The sequence below is a fragment of the Arachis ipaensis genome, chromosome B9, assembly GCF_059453495.1.
Source record: "Arachis ipaensis isolate K30076 ecotype BB chromosome B9, ASM5945349v1, whole genome shotgun sequence".
Classification (NCBI taxonomy): domain Eukaryota; kingdom Viridiplantae; phylum Streptophyta; class Magnoliopsida; order Fabales; family Fabaceae; genus Arachis; species Arachis ipaensis.
This window is the reverse complement of record NC_142444.1, coordinates 129488450-129509451: the sequence shown is the minus strand read 5'-3', so window position 1 is coordinate 129509451 and position 21002 is coordinate 129488450. Positions and strand designations below refer to the sequence as shown.

The window sequence follows — 21002 nt, the reverse complement described above, 5'->3', positions numbered from 1 at the left end:
AAGTATTTATATACATAATGTGGTCCTATCATGTGTGCTAGCATTCATGTATAATATATGATTATACTATGTATTACTATATTGTGTATGTACATGGTACTCATAAATCAACTATGAGTTTATAATTTATGCATGAGATTTAATGTTATCTATGAAATTAAAGAACATTACCTTAGAGAAAAAGTCAAATTGAAAGGATAATTATAGTAAAACAATTATCTAAATGATAATTAATAAAAAACAATTCAATGATTACAATAATATATACATTTACTTATTCTAAAAAAAATAAAAAATAATTGCTCTAGTATCATTAAGAAATTAAAAAGTAAAAAATCAATTATTATCTATTTTTTATTTTATACATTTTTAATTAATTCAACTCATAGTTTAAGTTTGGACAAGGATAAACTTCTAAAAGAAGCATAAATATATTCTAGAATTATACAAGTATTATCATATTTTATATTCTAATAAAAACAAAAATAATGATACTATGAATTAATTATTTAAAATTTAATTTATAAAATAATATTTTAAAAGAAAATACTTTAGCTTCCAATATTCATAAAATTTACAGACAATTGTTAAAATAATAATATCGTACAAAGAATTGAACTTGAAAGATAATTGTGAATCAAATTTGATTTTTGTGTGTACTTGGATATAAAGTAAAACTAATCATGTTGTCTCATTCTTAAGTGTTTAATACTGTAGGTAAGATTAGATGTGTTTAGAGAAAAAAAATAAATAAAACACAACAAAACAAAATACTATCTTTAACCAATAATGAAAATTATTATTATTATTATTATTATTATTATTATTATTAGGTTTAATTACTCTGTTGGTCTTTATAGTTTTGCAAAATTTTTAATTAGGTGCTTATACTTTTTTTTTTCTTTTAATTTGGTCCTTGCATCATTTTTTTTTTGAATTAGGTCCCTCCTCATGGTAATTGATTTAATTGAATAGGAATTCAATTAAAAAAAATTGGTGCAAAAACCTAAATAAAAAGAAAAAAAAAAGTATAAGGACCCAATTAAAAATTTTGGTACAAGAACTCAATTAAAAAGAAAAAATAGTATAGGGACCTAATTAAAAATTTTGCAAGAATAATTAAACTTTATTATTATTATTATTATTATTTCTGTAAATATAAGATGATTATGTAAAACTGTTTAGTATTTTTTTTAATTGGTGAAAAAGTCTTTCTTATTTGTTTATTTGTTCAAATAATTCACGTGTTTTTATTTTTTAGATAATTTTTAAAATTAATTGAATAATTAGCCAATTGAAACTTCTTAAAATATTAGTTGCTAAATTGTTTTTGAGCAAGTATATTATAAAAATTAATATATCATTAATTAAAAATTTTATTTTCTATTACAAGGTAGATCAATAGAAACCGTTTTCTCGCAAAATAATTAATCCATATTTATCACAATATAATAATAATAATTAAATAAATAGTAAATACATCTCTTTTATTTTTACTTGATTTAGTTTGTTATTTTTTCAAATTATATGTTTTGATTTCACTTTTAAAATTCTTTTTTATTTTTTTTTCAATAATGTAGCACAAATAATGATAAATTAAGATCTCTTTTAAGATTTATTTACCTTATTATTTTACACGGACAAAACATTAATGACAAGTAGTTATTTTAGTCTAGGATATTTATTTCTTCTTAAATTAGTAGAATCCAGTATTATTTAAAAATAAACTAAGCCTAATGAATAATAATTATACATTTACGTTTGTAATTGCAAATATAATTCAAGTACTTACAATTTATAATTATACACTAAAAAAATTCAACTTCTAAATAAATTATTCATATAGAATATATATATTAAAAATTATATATAAATGATTTGATGGTTGATTTATAATGTACACATAATATATATGATATTTTTTTTTTCTTAAAATTAGAAACTTTTAAATTAACAATATTAAAGTAAAAGGTATTCATCTAATTTTAGAATAACTGAATTGTAATTCTGTGTTAATTAACTTAGACGTAATAATTTTATTTTAAAATACTAAATAGTGTTATTTTATAAATAAATTGACTTGTATATCAGATATATTCTACAGTTATAAGAGATTAAGTTTTAGTTGGTTGGAGCTATAATAGTTAACTTTTTCATCTTAGTCAGATTTATATATGAAATTTTTAGAACAGAATCAGGTAATAAATACTGTTAGTTTGTTGGAATTGTACCAGTTAACTTTTCTTCTTAGTGAGGTTTATATATGGAATTTTCAGAACAGAATCAAGTAATAAATGATGTGTTTACTCTTTTTGCATTTTCAGTTAGGAATCTTGTCGATGCACCAAAACAAATGTAAACTGGATAGATAAGGTATCAATTTTTTCAAATGTTTGTCACTTCTGATACTTTTATAATTTTATTTCAATATTATTCTTAAATTCAACGTATCATGACAGAATTAGACAATTGAGCAGTCATTTTATGTGGGATCATTATTAAACATGCTGAAATAAGAAAAGTCATTTTAAGTATTTAGTCTAGCTAATACTTTATGTTCAATTTATTCTTCTTAATATACTATGCAAAGTTAGAAATAAATAAAGATTGACAGTAACACACAACCTACTTTTATGCGATAATATTCGCATCTTAAAAGATATTTTTATATAATAGTAAACTGAATCAGTTTAAATGATTCTCACGTATAAATGAATGCAGGATGGTTTCACAAATTGTGGGAGTACTTACCAATACTACTGGAGTACAGGTAATATATAACTCGGAGAAACATACTTATATCTAACAGAGCCTATTCTTTGATAGTTCTATGTGTTCGTCACCTTATTCTTTAAGAATTAGGTGATTTTCATTTTTGATGATTTTACAGAATAATCTTCCATTTTGTTATTGAACTATAGATTTTTACAACTACATAGTATCTATGGCATGTAGAAGAGAATATTTGACGTTTTGATAGTTCTATAAATTTAAGATACCGAGATAATTAACTATCACAGATTCTATTAGTACTAGAATATTTGGTACTTTGTATCCTGGATTAAGAGCATTTATATATTGTACAAAAATTTATTTTTATTTAAAAAATTTGAAATTAATTCATCAATCTTTAAGAACAGTTTTAATAAATATATTATAGTATATTATTTAAAATAATTTCTTTTTTTGTTAAATACCACTGAATAACAGAAGTAATTATATTATTAAGTGTTTTCAATATGAATGGTTATTTTTAAGTAAACAAGCAGAGAAATAATTTTTAGGAATTTTACCTAAAAGTGATAAGTTATACAGTTATATTCCAAAAAAAAATTGAATAATCACATGAAATAACAAAAAAAAAAGAAAAAGATTATGAATTATTTTTTTAACTAATATTTTATTTTTTTATTTCTCATTTTCTTTCTCTTCTTACGGTAACAATTCAAATCATTAACTTTTTGCATTCTTTATATTTATCAGCTAATTGTTAACAAAGACAAGTTGATTTGTGAGTAGAACTAAAAAAAATATCACTTTAAAATAAAACTATAAATAGAAATATTTGAATAAATTTTGATATAAAAAATTATCAATAAATCCGTCAAAATGGAAAACAATTATATGACATTTATTATTAAAAGAAGAGTAAATGAAAAGACATACATAAAAAAAAGTATAAATGAAATAAAAACAGATACTAAAAAACTAAAAAAAATGTCTAATATATTGTAAAAATTATTTTCACAAGTCAAAACTACTCCTCAAACTAAAACGATTTATAAGATTATAAATACATAATTGTAACTTTATGTTAGACGAACAGAAGATTAGATAAAGGAATATTTAAAAGTTTTTGTTATATTTTTCTCCTATTCATTTTCTTTAGTATGTACTACTATTATTTATTCACTCTTAAAATAATTTGTCAACATATCCTTTAAAGTGATTGATATGTTCTTTAAAAAATTTTGTGTTTAATTTGTTAAAAAAAATTAAAAGTCAATATTTAGTTTAATTTAAAATATATAAAACAATTAGTTTTTAAATATTTTATATTTATTTTAAGTTTGATTATTTTGTTAATCTTTATCATTTACCAACTTTATAATTAGATCCATATATTTTTTTTTGTTCTTTCAATTGAATCTCTAAATCATTTTACACTGCAAAAAAAAATGTTGAGTATTATCGGATTTAGCATTGCAGAGTAGCAGCAGATTTACCAATGATAACAGCGTCAAATTCGTAAGGTTAAGTAATTACCGACAGATTTATGTTTCCGATGGTAAATTTACCAGCAATATTTAAAGGGAAACAAAAATAAATTGACGCATCTTTTAGGGTCGTATTTACCGTCGAATTTACGGGTCACCAAAATGTAGCGTTTCATGCAGCGTTTCACTAAGTGGGTTTACCGTCAAATTTTTTCGATGATATCTGGGCCATAAATTCAAAGCGCAAAACCTCTTCTCCCCTCATTCGAATTTCCCTCTCTCTCTCTAACCCTTTCGCCTCCCTCTCTCTTCCCCTTTGCCCCTTCTCTCTCTAACCTTCTTGCCTTCCCTGTTGCTGCCGGCCACCCTAAGCCGTAGCCTTTCCCTTCTCTTTCTAACCCACTGTAGCTCGGCCCGTGTCACACAGCCCCTATTACTAGCTCGTTCCGGCTACGTTCTAACTCCGGTGACCGTTCATTTGCCACTTCTCACACCAGCAATATCATAGTGCCAGTGCAGCTCCTTTCATCTTTGTTTCTTTCTGTTTTGTTTTGGCAACCCAGATTACTACTCTGTTTTTAATTTTAGTTTCATTAATATAATTTTAGTTAGTTAGTTAGAATTAATTTTATGTTAGTGGATTTTAAGTGGTTAGGATAGATTAAATTAGGCTTTTAGGATCTAAATTGCTGAAAAACGTTTGGATTATTTGGATTATGCTTGGTTGTTGCTGGTTTTGAATTATTTGTTGCTGGTGTTGATTGTTGATTTGAAATTGGGGCTGTCAATTGCTATTTGATCTTGATTTTGCATGTTTAATGTTTGTGCATGCCAAGTGTTCATCAATATGCCTCAAAGTTTTAATACATTTTTTGGTCTAATTCTTGAAAAATGCTCGTTTGCATGTTATGATTGTTATTATGAATTGATGATGTAATTTGATTTATTTTTAATTGACCAAAACTTTTGAATTTTTGGATGATTGAGGCATTTATTTAATAGTACAATATTAATTAAGTTGGTCCTTTTTAACTCGATTATGTCAACTTTGTATGTTTAATTGGTTTTGGGTTATATTAGGAATAAATTTCAACTGTTAAAATTAATTTATTTTGATTTTTGTTCCTTATTTAGTTTTGTACTGAGAGTACTGAACTTATTTTGAATTTAGAATTTTCCAAAATTTTGAACTTACAGTACTGAACTTATTTAATTTCAATTTTAATTAGAACATGTTCTGATTTTTATTCCTTATTTAGTTCTGATTTATTCCAATTCTAATTAAAACATGTTTTGATTATTGTTGCTTTTTTTCTGAACCAGTTATTATAATTTATAAGGTTGATTTGCTGTTTTGAATTTATGATTATAATTGATCATTGTGTTGATTATTTTTTATTGTGTTGATTTAGTTTTGTTTATTGGATTTTTGAACTAAGTTTAACATAATTAATTGGTATGTTCTTTGTAGATATGACGACAGGTACAGGTATTGCAGATAAGCTTATTAGTCATGGTCGTGGTTGAGGGAGGATTTGTGCTGGTACTCCTGGAAATTTTGGATCCTCTCCCTCTACTCCGATTACCCTAGTGACGTCACAGGTTGTAGATTTATTGGGTCATCCGTTCATCATGGTCCCTAACCTAACTACTTTCCTGTGTCTACGGCGACGATGCGCCTCCCTCCACTCAGCAATCCAATGTCTCGGCGACGCCGACTCCAGCGACGGATACCGTGGCCCCAGAATCTTCTCATGGAACTGAGCCAGCTGATGCCCTTCCACCACCTCCCATCATTGGTTAATGATTTGGCCTGATGACACAACAACATAAGTACTACTTTAAGTCTTTTATATGTTGAAGTGTCTGATTATTGATTCTAGTTTAGTGAATTTAGGGTTGTAGATTTGAACTGCTGAAAGTATTTGATATGTTGTGATTAGTGATTCTTGATAGTTAATTCTAGTTTTAGTGAATTTAGGGTTGAAGGTTTGAATTGCTGAAAGTCTTTGATATTGCCTGATTATTGAATTGCTAAAAGTGTCTGATTATTGATTCTAGTTTAGTGGATTTAGTGGATTTATGGATGTTGCTTCTTGATTATTGCCTATTATTCATTGATTTTAGACATTTATTACTTTTTAAGTTAATTGTTGATGGATAGAGTTTGTGGCACATTCCAGTTATGGATGAAAATTTGTCAAAATTTCTAAAAAGATCTCTATATATTATGGTTATTTGCTTCTGAAGTTTTAATTTATATTGCCATATTGATTTGTTTTTGAATTGTTGATAGGTTTGCGTCAAACGACAATACATGTACTCAGGAGATAACCAATGTAATCAAGCTAATGTACAACCATCTATGGCCAAGCTACAAGAAGATCCTCTCTAAGACTAGAGAGCGATGGTTTTAGAAGTGGGCAGTAATAAATTTATTTTAGTTTCAAACCTTCTCAACTTGTATATCTTCTATTTTGTTTAATATGATTTATTTTGATTAACTAATTTTAAAGTTTCTTTTTGTAGTTGAATTTTATATGGGACACTGAGCACAATGCCCTCATCAAGAAGATATACGACCATCGAATGGGTAGGCAATTGGAACAGATGCTGGAGGATGTTCGTGAGAGGCGCGACCACTTCACGACCTGACTCTTCCTGAAAATCAAGAAGTCTCTGTTAGTTCACTGGGAGACTAATAAGGGGTTCAAGCATCAGCGTCTCACAAACAAAGCTAACAGAACATCGGTCAGGTCGTCCAATTATACCGGCAGCTTATCGGCCTTCATGAAGACTAAGACCAGGATGGTTGTAGCTTCTTTAATTTTGTTATTAACTTAGTTATATTCTTTGACATATCATTAAAGTTATCCTAATCATACTATTTCGATGCAACATGTGTAGTCGAAGTCGTTGAATTACGATACAGCATTGGTGAAGACCTTGAAGTACACCCACACTTTGAAGAAGAATAAAGAGAGATTTGCTGATCAGTGTTCTCAAGATCATTATGTGAGTAAACATCTGATCTTGTGATATAAAATTAGAGATTAACTATATTGCTATTGTCTTAATCATAATAACATGTGTTACATAGGAGTTCTACACGCAGAGACTAGAGGCTGCAACTCAGCAATCTCAGCAAAGTGGGGAGAATGCCAATGACGCTGCTGCTTCAGCCATCGATCCCGATGCAGTTTGGCGCGAGACCACCTCAGCGCCGTACAAAAACTGCGTATATAGCCTGGTTTGTTCTCCGCCATCAGCCTCTGTACCTCCACATTGAGGTCATCGTGCGCCTCTGCCACCAGTCGAGTCATCAACCCCGAGGAAGGCATTGATTTGAGGCTGCAGGTGCAAGAGCTCACCCGCAGCCTTCACGAGTAAGCTTAGGGGCTGACTGAGACTTAAGAGAGATATCAGGAGATCCTCACATGTGTGATGGACACGAATGACCTCAGGTTGGAATGGTGGGAGTAGCTAGAGTGGCTTCAATGGATGGAGGCTCAGATGGAGGTGTACCAGGCTTAGATGCACACTACTGGCATCATCTCTGCTGGTGGCAGCGGTCCTGTTGGTGGCAGCGGTCCTGCTGGTGGCACACATACCATTAATTGTGATTAGAGCTTTGTTTTATTGTTTCATTGTATTTATTTGATTTATTTGACTTTTAATTTATTTGAACATTTAATATTTAATATTACATAATTGGTTTTTATTATTTATAAATTGATCATTATAAATTTAAATAAAGAATTAAAAATAAAAAGAAAAAATTAAAAAAATTGCGTCACAACTTTTTTTTAAAAAAATATTGACATTAATGTCGGATTTATCGAGAAAATAATCCGACAGTAATAGTGCAGAAAACAACATATTATGGTACCAACGTTATCGTCGAAAAAAGCCGCCGGAACCAAATAGTTTTTCTGGTAGGTAATCTATCGTAGAATCCGTTAATAACCATTTACCAGCGAGGTTTATACCGTTTGTTTCCTTCCGACGATAAATCCGACGGTATTCAACATTTTTTTTAGTGTTAATGTTATTAATTAAGTCTACATAGTGACAAAAAAAATTGGTAGAGTGACCTAAATGTAATACTTTCTCTCTCTTCAGAATGATAAAATAACCCTCTCTCCTATTCCTTTTCTCACTCTTACCTTGTCACCATTGTTACACCCTCTTCACACCTTCTTTTGCATCCAATATCATTACAACCATACCCCGCTCCCCCCACATGGACACATCCTTTCACCACTGCAAGAACAAGGTCATCATCATCGTCAATGCCACTAACTCAAGCAAATCTCGTCTTTCTCGACCTTGTCTTCCTCTACTTCCCTTTCTCCGAACTCTTCTAACTCTGACAAAATACAAGTCTATAGTGGTCTTGAAATCACAACCAATAATATCCCTGTCCACGAGAGAAAAGGTGTCCTTCACCATCTCCTCGACAACATATTTTCTTCCCATGGCAAGTTCTCTCCCTCCGACTTTTGCCGCCATGCTAGAGAAATCATCTTCGATGCCACTGTATCAAAAACACTAATGCTTAAAGTTGGGTCTTGATTCAAGTCAAAAAAACTGTTTCCATCTATTTCTTAACTTGAGAACAAAAGAACTTGTTTTCTCTATCAATATTTCATTACAAGAAATTTGTCGGATACCGTCGGATTTACCAAAAAAATCTTCTAGTAATATATTTATCGTTAGATTTAGTTTCGGAATTAATCCGACGGTATAAACCTCGCCATTAATTGTTTGCAGTGGATCCTTTCGTCTGCCGCTAATTACTGTCGAAAATTTTTTGCCAGTAATTTTTACCGTCGGATTTATCTCCCGATAAATCTGACAATATATATTATTAATTATAATTAAATAGTAACTATCGACCGTTTTAACTAACGGTAAATCTGACGGTAAATTTAAATTTAATAATTTCTAAACTAATAAACCAAAAAAATACAACACTAACTCAAAAAATAATTAATTAAAATAATAATAAAATTAAAAAATTAATAACCATAAATAATAAGTCAATAATTAACTCATAATTTAAACAAGTTAATATTAACTCAGAGAATTAATAACAATCAACTAATTAACTCAGAAAATAATTAACTCAAATAACAATAAGCTTAGAAAATTAACAACAATCAACAATAAGAAAATAATTAATTCGAAAAATTAACAACAATCAATAATAAGACTATAATTAACTCAGAAAATTAGCAAGCTAAGATTTACTCAAATAATTAACAACAATCAACTAATTAAATCGGAAAACATTTAACTCAGAGAACAAAAAACTCAAAAAATTAACAACAATCAACAATAAGACAATAATTAATTAAAAAAATTAACAAACTAAGAATAGTTCAAAGAAATAAATTAAACCTAAAGTCGCTGCCACAGCTCTAATATACAAATAAGCGGATCAGCCATCAACGAACATTAGCTTCCACTGCCAAGCCAATATAGATGTTAGTTCTAAACAAAGGCAGATTAAAACTAAATAAATAATTATATTAAGACTCATCAATATCTTATCAAAACACAATTCTTTCCATTAATATTCTCACACTCAAACTACAAAAATATTAGAACAAAAAAAAAATTACAATAGAAAACTCTAACAATGACAAAGCATAACTAAAATTAAGAACCAAGAATAGCAAGCAATAGTTGGAGAACAATGGAGAACTGCAAAAAAATCTCAACCAAAAATCAAGAACAAATTAAAAATCATAACAAAAAATCTGGAGCAGACAAAATTAAGAACAAACCAGAGCAAAAAATAATAAATTAAAAAAAAATCTCTAAAATTAAAATAAAATAATGAACCCAAAATAAATTCTAAAATCTAAATAACAATAAACAAAAAAAAGAGAACAAAATCAGAACAAACCCTAAAATCCAATGAAAATAAAATAAAATCAAAATAAAACAGGAGCAGAGGTATACACCATAAATTAAGGTTTAGGGTTTAAATACTCTAAACTAATTAGTGAGTGAGTTACCCAGCTATAGTAGTGGTGTAGAGGACTTTTCTGGCGCAGTGGCAGCACGGATGGCGCAGTAGTGATGGCGGTGACTAACCGGCAAGCTGCATTAGGATTTTTTTAAATAAATTGTAAAAAAATAATAGTGAGAGGGAGGAGGACAACCTACCTGGAGGGAGGAAAGAGGAAGTTCTGGCGACACAAGAAGCAGCGATAGCAGTAGCGGTGACGACAGCAGTTGCAAGAGCAACAAAAACAGCATCGATAAAGCGACCAACTCGATGCGAGGAGTCCATGCAGTCTTTGGAGGTTGTTGGTGTCGTCAGCGCTGACAGAGGGGGCCGTCGGAGGTGGTTTGGGAGAGAGAGATGCAGAGAGAGAGGAGGTTTAGAGAGAGAGAGGATCTTTCAAAATGATCGCAACGCAGCGTTCCATTAATTGAGTTTTACCACGGTAATGATCGCATCAATTTTTTTCTTCCCTCCAAATATTACTGGCAAATTTACCGTCAAAAAATCGAATTCAACAATAATTTTTTTGTCTGACGAATTTATTATTAAATTCGTCAATAAACTCACTGCTAACATCTGACAGTATTTAATTTTTTTCTTGTAGTATTTCGTTATTATTTAGAAAAATAGTGCTTCATTAAAATGCTAATTAAATTTCATAATCACCACAGAATAATTAGTATAGAAACAAATGGTATATAATAGTAAATTTCAGAAGGAAATAGAAGAAGAGAAAAAAAGAAAAAAAAAAAGTGAAGATTAGGCTCCCGTGAGTAGGAGGGTTATATAACATGAAAGCATAATGGGCTTGGATAATTAGGTATAATAGTAATTTTAAAATTTGTAAATTTTTTTTAACTTCTATTATCAATAGGGATCTAATTAAAAAAATTAAAATAATTTAAAATTTTAATTAAAAAATATAGAAATCTAATTATAAATTTAGTAAAATTACTATAAAAATTAATTGAATAATTTAACCTTTAATTTAAAAGATAAATTCTGCAAGTTCGATATGAAAATAAAAAGGTACCTAAAAATTAATCTATCCTTAAAATCTATTTTATATTGAACTAAACCGGCCTATTAGATATCCATATTCTAAATTATTATATTTAAAATAATGTTAGATAATCAACTTTTTTTCTGTCAATATCAATTAATTTTTTAAAAATTATTTTATTTATTTTAAATTTTAAATTATAAATATTTAATTTTAAATTCTAAATTATAAACCCAAACATTAAAATTGACTAATATATATTGTCTAACTAGAAGTTAGTTTGCTGTATTTTAATTTCTCTTTTTTATATACTGAATGCTTTGAATTTCATTCTTTTTGAATATGCCGACGATGTTAGTGAAAGAAATTCACTATTTGAGATTAGCAAACAAAGAATATCAGTGCCGATATGATGCATTTGAAAGGAGAGACCACTTGCATTCAAAGATCTTCCATCTATGAGTCTTGGAAAGAAAATAAACATGTAGAATATAGCATTTAAAAAAAAAAAAAAACTTTCAAATTATGCTCCCATGATATTGCCACACAACAAAACGTCTTAATTGATTGAGATCAGAAAGGGAAAGGAACATTTCCATTTTTTGCAGATATTCTGGATCTTCTAAACCATGATACATACATTTCAGCCACGAAAGATAAAAAGTGTGGTTATAATTGTCACATATATCATCTCTAAAAATATATAATAAATTATTTTATATGTATTTATATATTTGCGATTTAAGCTTTTCATTTGTTGATAGTGCGTTCACAAATATATGTTCAACTTACTGATTCCAAAGACAAAATTTCAAAGCATGTTAAATATTCTTATTACAGGATCTATCAACTTTTAGTCATTGAATAAGAGATGCCAATAATGTACACCATTTAGCTTAAGTATTATTGATTGCCAATCTAGATCTTTTAAAAAAGAAACAAAAATGGAGCTGTTGACTTTTTTTTTTTCTTTTAACTTCTCGTTTTTATTATATATTAATATTGTGCAGAAAGTCTCAAGCTAAGTCCCCAATATAAAAGCGAGATCAGAGGATACAAGTGAAATGACTGTTTATAAAAGTTAATATATTCTTGCCAGAGAGTTCAGGTTAACATTACATTTCACTAATAATTTTGGTTAGCTAAGTGCCAAAGTGGTTTCCGAAATTCGTCTGAATAAAAATAATTTTTCAGATTTTATAATTACACTAATTTTGTTTTTGATATTGATAAAAATATACTATATTAATCTTTAACAGCACGATAAGTCACTTAATAGAAAAAAAATAAGGGACTAATATGATGAACTTTTTTTAATTAAAAAATATAACTGTTGCAATTAAGATTTCAAAAACTATTTTAGTGTACGCGAATAATTCAAAAAACTAGTTTAGAACTTACTTGTTTAAATAGAGTCGATTTTAGAAAGATAGAACTCTCTCTATCGTTTATAATGATTTATAAGAAAGAATGTACAAAAATACATCTAAAAATTCACACGATGGTCACAATTATACTCAAATTATTTAATGAGTCATACGTACATACAATTTGTTTGCTCCGATGGACACATTCACCCGTCCGGCAATAATCGTGTGCCTCCATTAATAAAATTGCATACGTGACATTTTAGGTCCATGATGGCACTATTACTATGAGTGACGTTGCCACGTAAGATAAAATCTTTTTAAAATTAAATTATTAAGTGAAATTAAACCTAAATCTTCTATCCCTTTATCTCCAAAAATTGTAGAAATTTATGAAACCCTAACGAAGAACAAAAAATATGGCTTAACTTTAGAGAATGAAGAGCCCCATATCCCTAAGTTATTTTGCTTACGACTACGAGTCTACAATTTCACTTTCTAGCTTCATTCGACGGTGAATTGTGAAGAAGAAGAAGAATGATGTCAATGGCAAATGAACTATTACGAACACTTAAGATTTCTCCACAACCAAACAAAAGACTCTCATCTTCAATCTCAAGCTCTCCTAGTTCTCTGTTGGTCTCTCCTTCTCTACCATTTCTCCAATATTACCTACAAGTTTGTCAATCCCTAAAACCTAAAGACCCAAAAATTTTCCTTTTGTTTAGGCGCACTCAGTTTCACTTCACTCCCTCCTCTCACTTCTCAGAAGTGGCTACCATCGTCATCCATCTTTGCGTCACCAGGTCGGACCCAGACTGCTCGTCGCTAGCGCTCATCCTCTTTTTTTTCTCGTCGTTTCTCTTCTCTTCCTTGGTGTTCCTCAACAGCCTCCTTCATTGTGGTTAATCGTCGGTCATCGCCTCTGTCATCGTTGCCTCTGTTCTGCCAATTCCTTGCTTTCTGTTCTCGTTAGTATTAAATTAAAGCAACAACCTCCTTTTATTGTGGTTAAATTTTATACTATTGCTAGATATTATTTTTTTTTTCAAATTCTGGCTTGTTGATCAAACTTGATTAATTAGTTTTTCGAAATTTTCAAACTTCATTCCCTGAAATGAAGTCATATTCTTCGTTCTATATTAGGGTTATAAAAATTTCTACAATTTATGAAGATAAAGAGATAGGGGGGTTAGATTTAATTTTACTTAATAATTTAATTTTAAAAAAATTTTATCTAACATAGCAACAACTTGCCACATCATTTATAGTAATAGTGTCATCTTGGACCTAAAATGATACGTATGTGCAATTTTGTTAAGGGTTAAGTACTTTTTTCATTTCTAAGATTTGCGGTCAAAATCAAAATTGTCCCTAACCTTTTTTTCTTATTAAAATCATCATCAACATTTAAAAACATCATAAAATCATCATTTTGGATTAAAATGCCCTTAACCTCAAATTCTTCTTCATCTTCTACCTTTGTTTAACTCATCACTCTTTATCCTAAAATTTTCAATTTCAGAAACCCTTCAATTTCACCAAATCTTTCCTCCACTTCCCTTTCCACAACAACTACTGCTCGCCCTCCCACTATGCCACTTACCTCCTCGCCCTAGACGCTGTTGCTGTACCGGAGAATATTGAGGAGCTCGACATCAAGATCTCCGGTCTCACCCTACCCGTCTCTCTCTTTCTTTCTCTCTCATGTTCTGACCTCGTTGCCACCGCCAAGGTTCGTCAACTCCGTCGCACTTGTTATCGTCATTGAAGACTGCGGCCTTTGATAAAGTACGGTTTCAATAACAACATCTCGAAGAAAGCCGAAACTCAAATCCAAACTTTTCCTTCAAACTCGGCCTCTCTTTCTCGTCGTTCCCTTCTCCTCAGTTTGACAACGACAATGATGGTCTTGTTTGTTGCCAGCATCGTCTTATTCAACCTCTTCTCCTTCTTCGATTCCTCTCTCGCTCTCCCCCTTTCTGTGTTTGATTCTCTCTGTTCTGCTTCTTCGAAGGTACACGCATCAGGCATCGGATCCGGTTGCTTCTAGGAGGACTTTGACGAGAGTAAAGTCATTAGCTCTAGTGCTCCATGGGTGAGGGAAAGTGAGTGTTAGGTGTTCTAGGGTTTTTTTTGAGGAAAAGTGCTCCATCGACTTTTAGTGGCTTTTGTGTTTTGTTGTTGCAGAGGAAAATATTGTTTTTGGTTTGTCTTGATACAAAGTACAGACAAAAACATTGTGTTTTGTAGTTTGTTGTTGTTGTAGCAGTTCTGGAGAGGTCTAGAGGAGGGAGAGGCTCTTGTAATGGTGATGGTAATGAACAGATGGAAATGATAGTGGAGCTAGTTAGTGATAGAAGAGAATATTTTATCAAGGAAAAAATGATCATATAATTATATTTTATGTGAGATGATTTTAAAGCGTTTTTAAATGTTGAGAATGATTTTAATAAGAAAAAAGGTTAGGGACGATTTTAATTTTGATCCAAATTTTAGAGATAAAAAAACTATTTAACCCTTTTGTTAAAGAAGACACATGTCCATTATTAAAAAGATAAATGTATCCATGGTAACAAATAAATTATGTGTACACATTACTAATTAAATAATTTAGATATAATTGTGAGCAACATATAAATTTTTAGGTATATTTTTGTTTATTCTTCCTAATTTATAATTTCTAACTAATAAACAATTATTTTGGCGAAACATTAACCAACTTTTTTTACTTACAATCAGTTCGCCTGTTGGTTTTTCTTTACAATAACAACCCAAACCATATTTACCTCTTCTGTTGGAAAGATTGTTTTCCTATCTTTTCTATCAAATTTCATTTTTATATATGCATTTAATATTTAGGTCCTGTATACTCTGATACTATCGTCAACATGCTCTAGAAACTCGTTTGAAACTTGGACCAAAATTTATTTATCTTTTGCTTTTAAAAGTATTTTTTACTTTAAAAACGACTAATAAATTAAATCTTTAACATAAATATACATGTGTTGTTCAGTTTACCTAAACTAAAGCTCATTATTAAGAGTAATTAATACTAATAGTGTATATGAATTTTCTATATATATATATATATATAACATTAAATCAAAAACTTTTTTTTTGGACATTAAATCAAAAACTTTAAAGAACTATATATATTGCAACTTTTTTTCTTTTTTCTTTTGGTTCTAAACCCTTAATATACGAAGTTTCATTATATAAAGAATATTAGTTTCAGAGACAAATCTACCCATTCAATTTTTAAAAATAGAGAGAGTATGCTTTGCTATTACTGTTAACATTATCATAAAAGCAAAATTTAGCCACCAAATTTTAACTATGAACACTAAATCATGATAAAAATAAATGAACGTATCTTTTATTTATCACAATATATTGTAACAATAGCTAAAATTTGACAGTGTATATGAATTTTCTATATATATATATATATATATATATATATATATATATAACATTAAATCAAAAACTTTTTTTTTGGACATTAAATCAAAAACTTTAAAGAACTATATATATTGCAACTTTTTTTCTTTTTTCTTTTGGTTCTAAACCCTTAATATATGAAGTTTCATTATATAAAGAATATTAGTTTCAGAGACAAATCTACCCATTCAATTTTTAAAAATAGAGAGAGTATGCTTTGCTATTACTGTTAACATTATCATAAAAGCGAAATTTAGCCACCAAATTTTAACTATGAACACTAAATCATGATAAAAATAAATGAACGTATCTTTTATTTATCACAATATATTGTAACAATAGCTAAAATTTGACAGTGTATATGAATTTTCTATATATATATATATATATATATATATATAACATTAAATCAAAAACTTTTTTTTTGGACATTAAATCAAAAACTTTAAAGAACTATATATATTGCAACTTTTTTTCTTTTTTCTTTTGGTTCTAAACCCTTAATATATGAAGTTTCATTATATAAAGAATATTAGTTTCAGAGACAAATCTACCCATTCAATTTTTAAAAATAGAGAGAGTATGCTTTGCTATTACTGTTAACATTATCATAAAAGCGAAATTTAGCCACCAAATTTTAACTATAAACACTAAATCATGATAAAAATAAATGAACGTATCTTTTATTTATCACAATATATTGTAACAATAGCTAAAATTTGACATTTTTCTACAAACAATGTTTTCTACATAGTCTTTGAATTCAAAATTTATATTCCTCTAACTCTATTTTTTTATGTACTCCCCCTGTCTTACATTAACATGTGACCGTCTTGAATAAATTTATTTTAATAATTTATAATATTATTTTTCTAGATAATCTTACATTAACACAAATTTATGAAACTAAATAAAAAAATATAAAAAATAAATTTAGATAAAATAAAAAATTATAAAGATAAAGATAATATTTTAATATTTGAATTAATTATAAAGATAAAATTTATTTAGCTAAAATAATATAATTTGAATAGATAATAAAAAATTTAGTAATTATTAAATAGAAAAAAAGTTTTCGATGAATCTTTTACTAAAATTAAATTATTTTATCATTTGTTGAATTTAAAAGAAATAGGATAAATAAAAAATTTATCTTTATTTACATTGTTTAGTACTCATTATGTATCTTTGTGTGTACTGTACTCTTATTATATGCATAATTATTTTTTTAAAAATTATTTTATAAAATTATAAATTAAATTTTTTATTTATACTATTATTTAATTGGTATATATTATTAATTAATTATTTTATAATTATTTTTAGTTATAAAAAATTAATACTAATTAATTTATGAGTAATTACTCACTTATATAAAAGTTCGTAATTTTATTAAGTAAAATAAAATTAATTTATAAAATTTCTTATAACTATTTTATGTGATAATTAATTTGTCTAACGAAATAAAATTTTAGCAATTGACTTAATAATTAAAATTTATTAAATATTAAATTTTTCATGTAAAGTTATTTACAAAACTGACATAATATATAACTCTTATTAATTGTTTGGTGCATAGTAGATAAATAATTAAATGATAGTACATTGTTTGAATCATCAACCTCAAGAAGTGAAGAATTGTGATATATTTATTAAAGTAATTTTTTTTTGTTAAATTTAAATTAAAATTTTTAATCATATTTGACCATTAAAAAATAAATAAATAACTATTGTAATAAAAATAAAATAATTTAAAGTATATTTAGTAGATAACAAGTAGAATAGAAAAAAATATTTTTAAGATTAAAAAAAAAGTTAAAAGACGACCTAAACAACAATGATTATGCTGAATTTTTAAATTTGAAATTATGTTTGCATGAGTGAAAGAGAGAGTTTTGTGCTCTGTTAGGATTTCTTAGTGCTCTGTTAGGGTTTCTTAACGGAGTTTCTAGTGCCGTCAAGGCTACATTATCAACATCAATTAAATATCAATACAAGTCTACGTAATCAACATGGCTGAGACAACGAGGGATGAAGATTGGATCGAGGAAGACAACCGGAAAGGAGGTAGGAATGTGATTCTACTGGAAGAGGCAGACATATCAGAAGGTATTAACGCTTGCTCTAATAGTCTCTATGGCAGACTCTTTGCTTCCAAAACCTTCTCAATTGGAACCATGGGGAATGCTTTAAAGGCTATATGGGAAAACCCGGAAGGATTTAGCGTGAGTGACAAAGGGGATAATTCCTTCCAATTCTTTTTTAATAAAGAAATGGATGTCTTGCGTGTTGAACGTGGTTCTCCATGGCTATTCAAAGATTATGTGCTCCATGTCAAGAGATGGAAGGAAGATCAGAACTGTGATGAAGAGATTATTTCCAATTTTCCAGTTTGGGTTCAATTTTGGGGTTTGACAGAATCGTTTAAAACCCTCGAAGTTGGACGTAAATTGGGAGAGAATCTGGGCACAGTGTTGGAGGTAGGTAAATTTCAGATGCGAAGTAGAAAAACTAGGATTGTGAAAGCCAAAATCAATATTGATGCTGTCAGGCAAGTGAGAGATCAGTTAATAGTGGTAGGACCTAATAAAAAGGAGGTAGAAGTGGCACTGCGCTATGAGAGACTTGGAAAGTTCTGTACCTATTGCGCAAAATTGGGGCACGAGGTGAAAAACTGCCATGATCTGCTGAAGGACACAGAGAGTGATATGGTAAAAGAGGATGACATTGGCGAATGGGTTAAAGCTAGCCAAGTGGGAACGCGAATCTACTCTGAAGGAGAAAGAACATTCAACAACTCAACCCAAAACCAGAATAAAGCCACTCAATGTAAGAAAAAATCGGTCTTAAACTGCTTATTGGAAGAATTTGCAGGGATGTCAATGCAAGAAGGGAAACAAAGTTTGAAACCACAAGACACTGGTAATAGGGCAGCACCTGAGTCACCTCAATCAGCCAATTCTAGAACAGAATGCATGGAGGTTATCATAGCTGGCCAGTCCAATACCAAGGAGGATGAAGGGCAGCTTATGCAATTCGCTATTGGGCAATGTCTCACCACAGAAAAAAGGTAGGAAGTGGAAAAGATTAGCAAGACAAGGTGCTGCAGAGTCAGATACTAAAAGTGAACCCAAAAAAAAGGTTGATGAGTGGTATAGCTGAAGGATCTACAAAGAAAGCAAGAACAGAGGATGAAAATGCAGTTGAACAGATGGTGGAGGGTGCCAGCCTACAAATGGCACCCAAGGCGCCATGAGAACTATAGTTTGGAATTGTCGGGGTTTGGGGAGACCCCTAACAATTCACACCTTAAAAGGGATCTGTAAATCCCACTCCCCCGAGATTGTGTTTATAAGTGAAACAAAGAACCAATCTCGATAGGTGGAAGCAAAACTTCGGGTATGCGGCTACGAAAACTGGCATATTGTTAACCCGACAGGAGTGGCAGGAGGACTTGTGCTAGCTTGGAAGGACAACATCAGTGTTCAAATTATTAGCAGTAGAGAATTCTTTGTGGCAGCCAAAATTAAGGAAGTCGGAAGCAGTGAGGTATGGGCGTTCATTAGTGTCCATTTGAGTTGTTCAGAACAAATTCGATCCTTACAGTTTGAGGAGCTTACAGCAATGAGCCAACACCTGGAAGGAAAAGTGGTAATAGCAGGCGATTTTAATGCTATAACAAGCCAAGCGAAAAAGGAGGGTGAAGGCCAAAAATCAGCAACCACCATTGCAACATTCACTAATTTTATTGACAGTAACAAATTAGTGGATATTGGAATGGTGGGGCACCCTTTCACGTGGACAAATCGAAGACAAGGAAAGGATTTGGTGAAGGAGAGGCTTGATCGCTATTTAGTTGGGATGGAATGGAAGTTGAAGTTTCCGAATGCAGTGGTGCACAGGCTCACAGAGTCAGGCTCGGATCATGCTCCAATTTTGATGAAAACCGAACCTCAATCCTGGCATAGTAAAAGGCGGTTTAAATACCAGGAACGTTGGTGTGGAGAAGAGGATGTCAAGAGAATTGTCAATGAAGTGTGGAGAATGGAAGTTGTAGGCTCGGCTATGTTCTCTTTGGCCCAAAAGTTGAAAGTTTGTAGACATAGACTAGTTCAATGGCAGAAAACTCACAAAGCAAACTCCCGGAAAGAAATTGAGGACCTTCAAGCTAAACTAGAGGAGTTGCGGGTGGCTGGAATCAATGGGGGAGAGGAGGTTACCAGTTTGAAGGAGAAGTTGGAGCTGGCATATTTGAAAGAAGAGAGCTATTGGTGAGAAAAATCTAGAATCAAGTAGCTAAAAGAAGGAGATCAGAACACTAGATTCTTTCACCAAAAATTTCAATCAAGGATGCGAAGGAACATAATTTGGAGATTAGTGGGGAGGGACAATGAGATTGTATCGAAACCGGAGGATATTGCAAAGGTAGCTGATGACTACTTTTGCGATATTTTTACTTCTTCTTGTGCGGCTGATCCGAATCCATACTTAGAGGATTTGGAGTGTAAGGTTACAGCTTCCATGAACCGTAGGCTCCAAAGGCCAGTAACTATGGACGAGGTCAAAAGAGCTACATTTAGTGTTCATGCTCAGAGTGCTCCTGGTGATGACGGGTTTACAGCTAAGTTTTTTCACTTTTTCTGGGATATAGTTGGAGGTGACGTTTTTAAGGCAGTGAGAAGTTTCTTTCACAGTGGCAGAATTTTAAAAAGCTTCAATCATACTCAAATTTGTTTGATTCCAAAGGTACCAGATGCCAGTGACATGACTCAGGTACGACCGATCAGTTTGTCTTCAGTTATGTATAAAATTATTTCTAAAGTTATGGTGCACCGATTACAAGGTATTATGAATAAAATTATAAGTTCAAATCAGAGTGCGTTTCTCAAAGGAAGACTCATTTCAGATAATATTCTAATTGCCCACGAATGTATGCACTATTTGAAAAATAA

At 30.1% G+C, this 21002-nt stretch overlaps 1 protein-coding gene across 1 annotated transcript; it reads left to right on the top strand.

Annotated features, from left to right (window-relative positions):
• Positions 1–19674: 19674 nt before the first annotated feature.
• On the top strand, positions 19675–20325 carry LOC148546296 (uncharacterized). The gene has a single exon (XM_088499177.1). It carries the CDS (start codon positions 19675–19677, stop codon positions 20323–20325), a length of 651 nt encoding a protein of 216 aa, XP_088355303.1.
• The last annotated feature ends 677 nt before the right edge of the window (positions 20326–21002 follow it).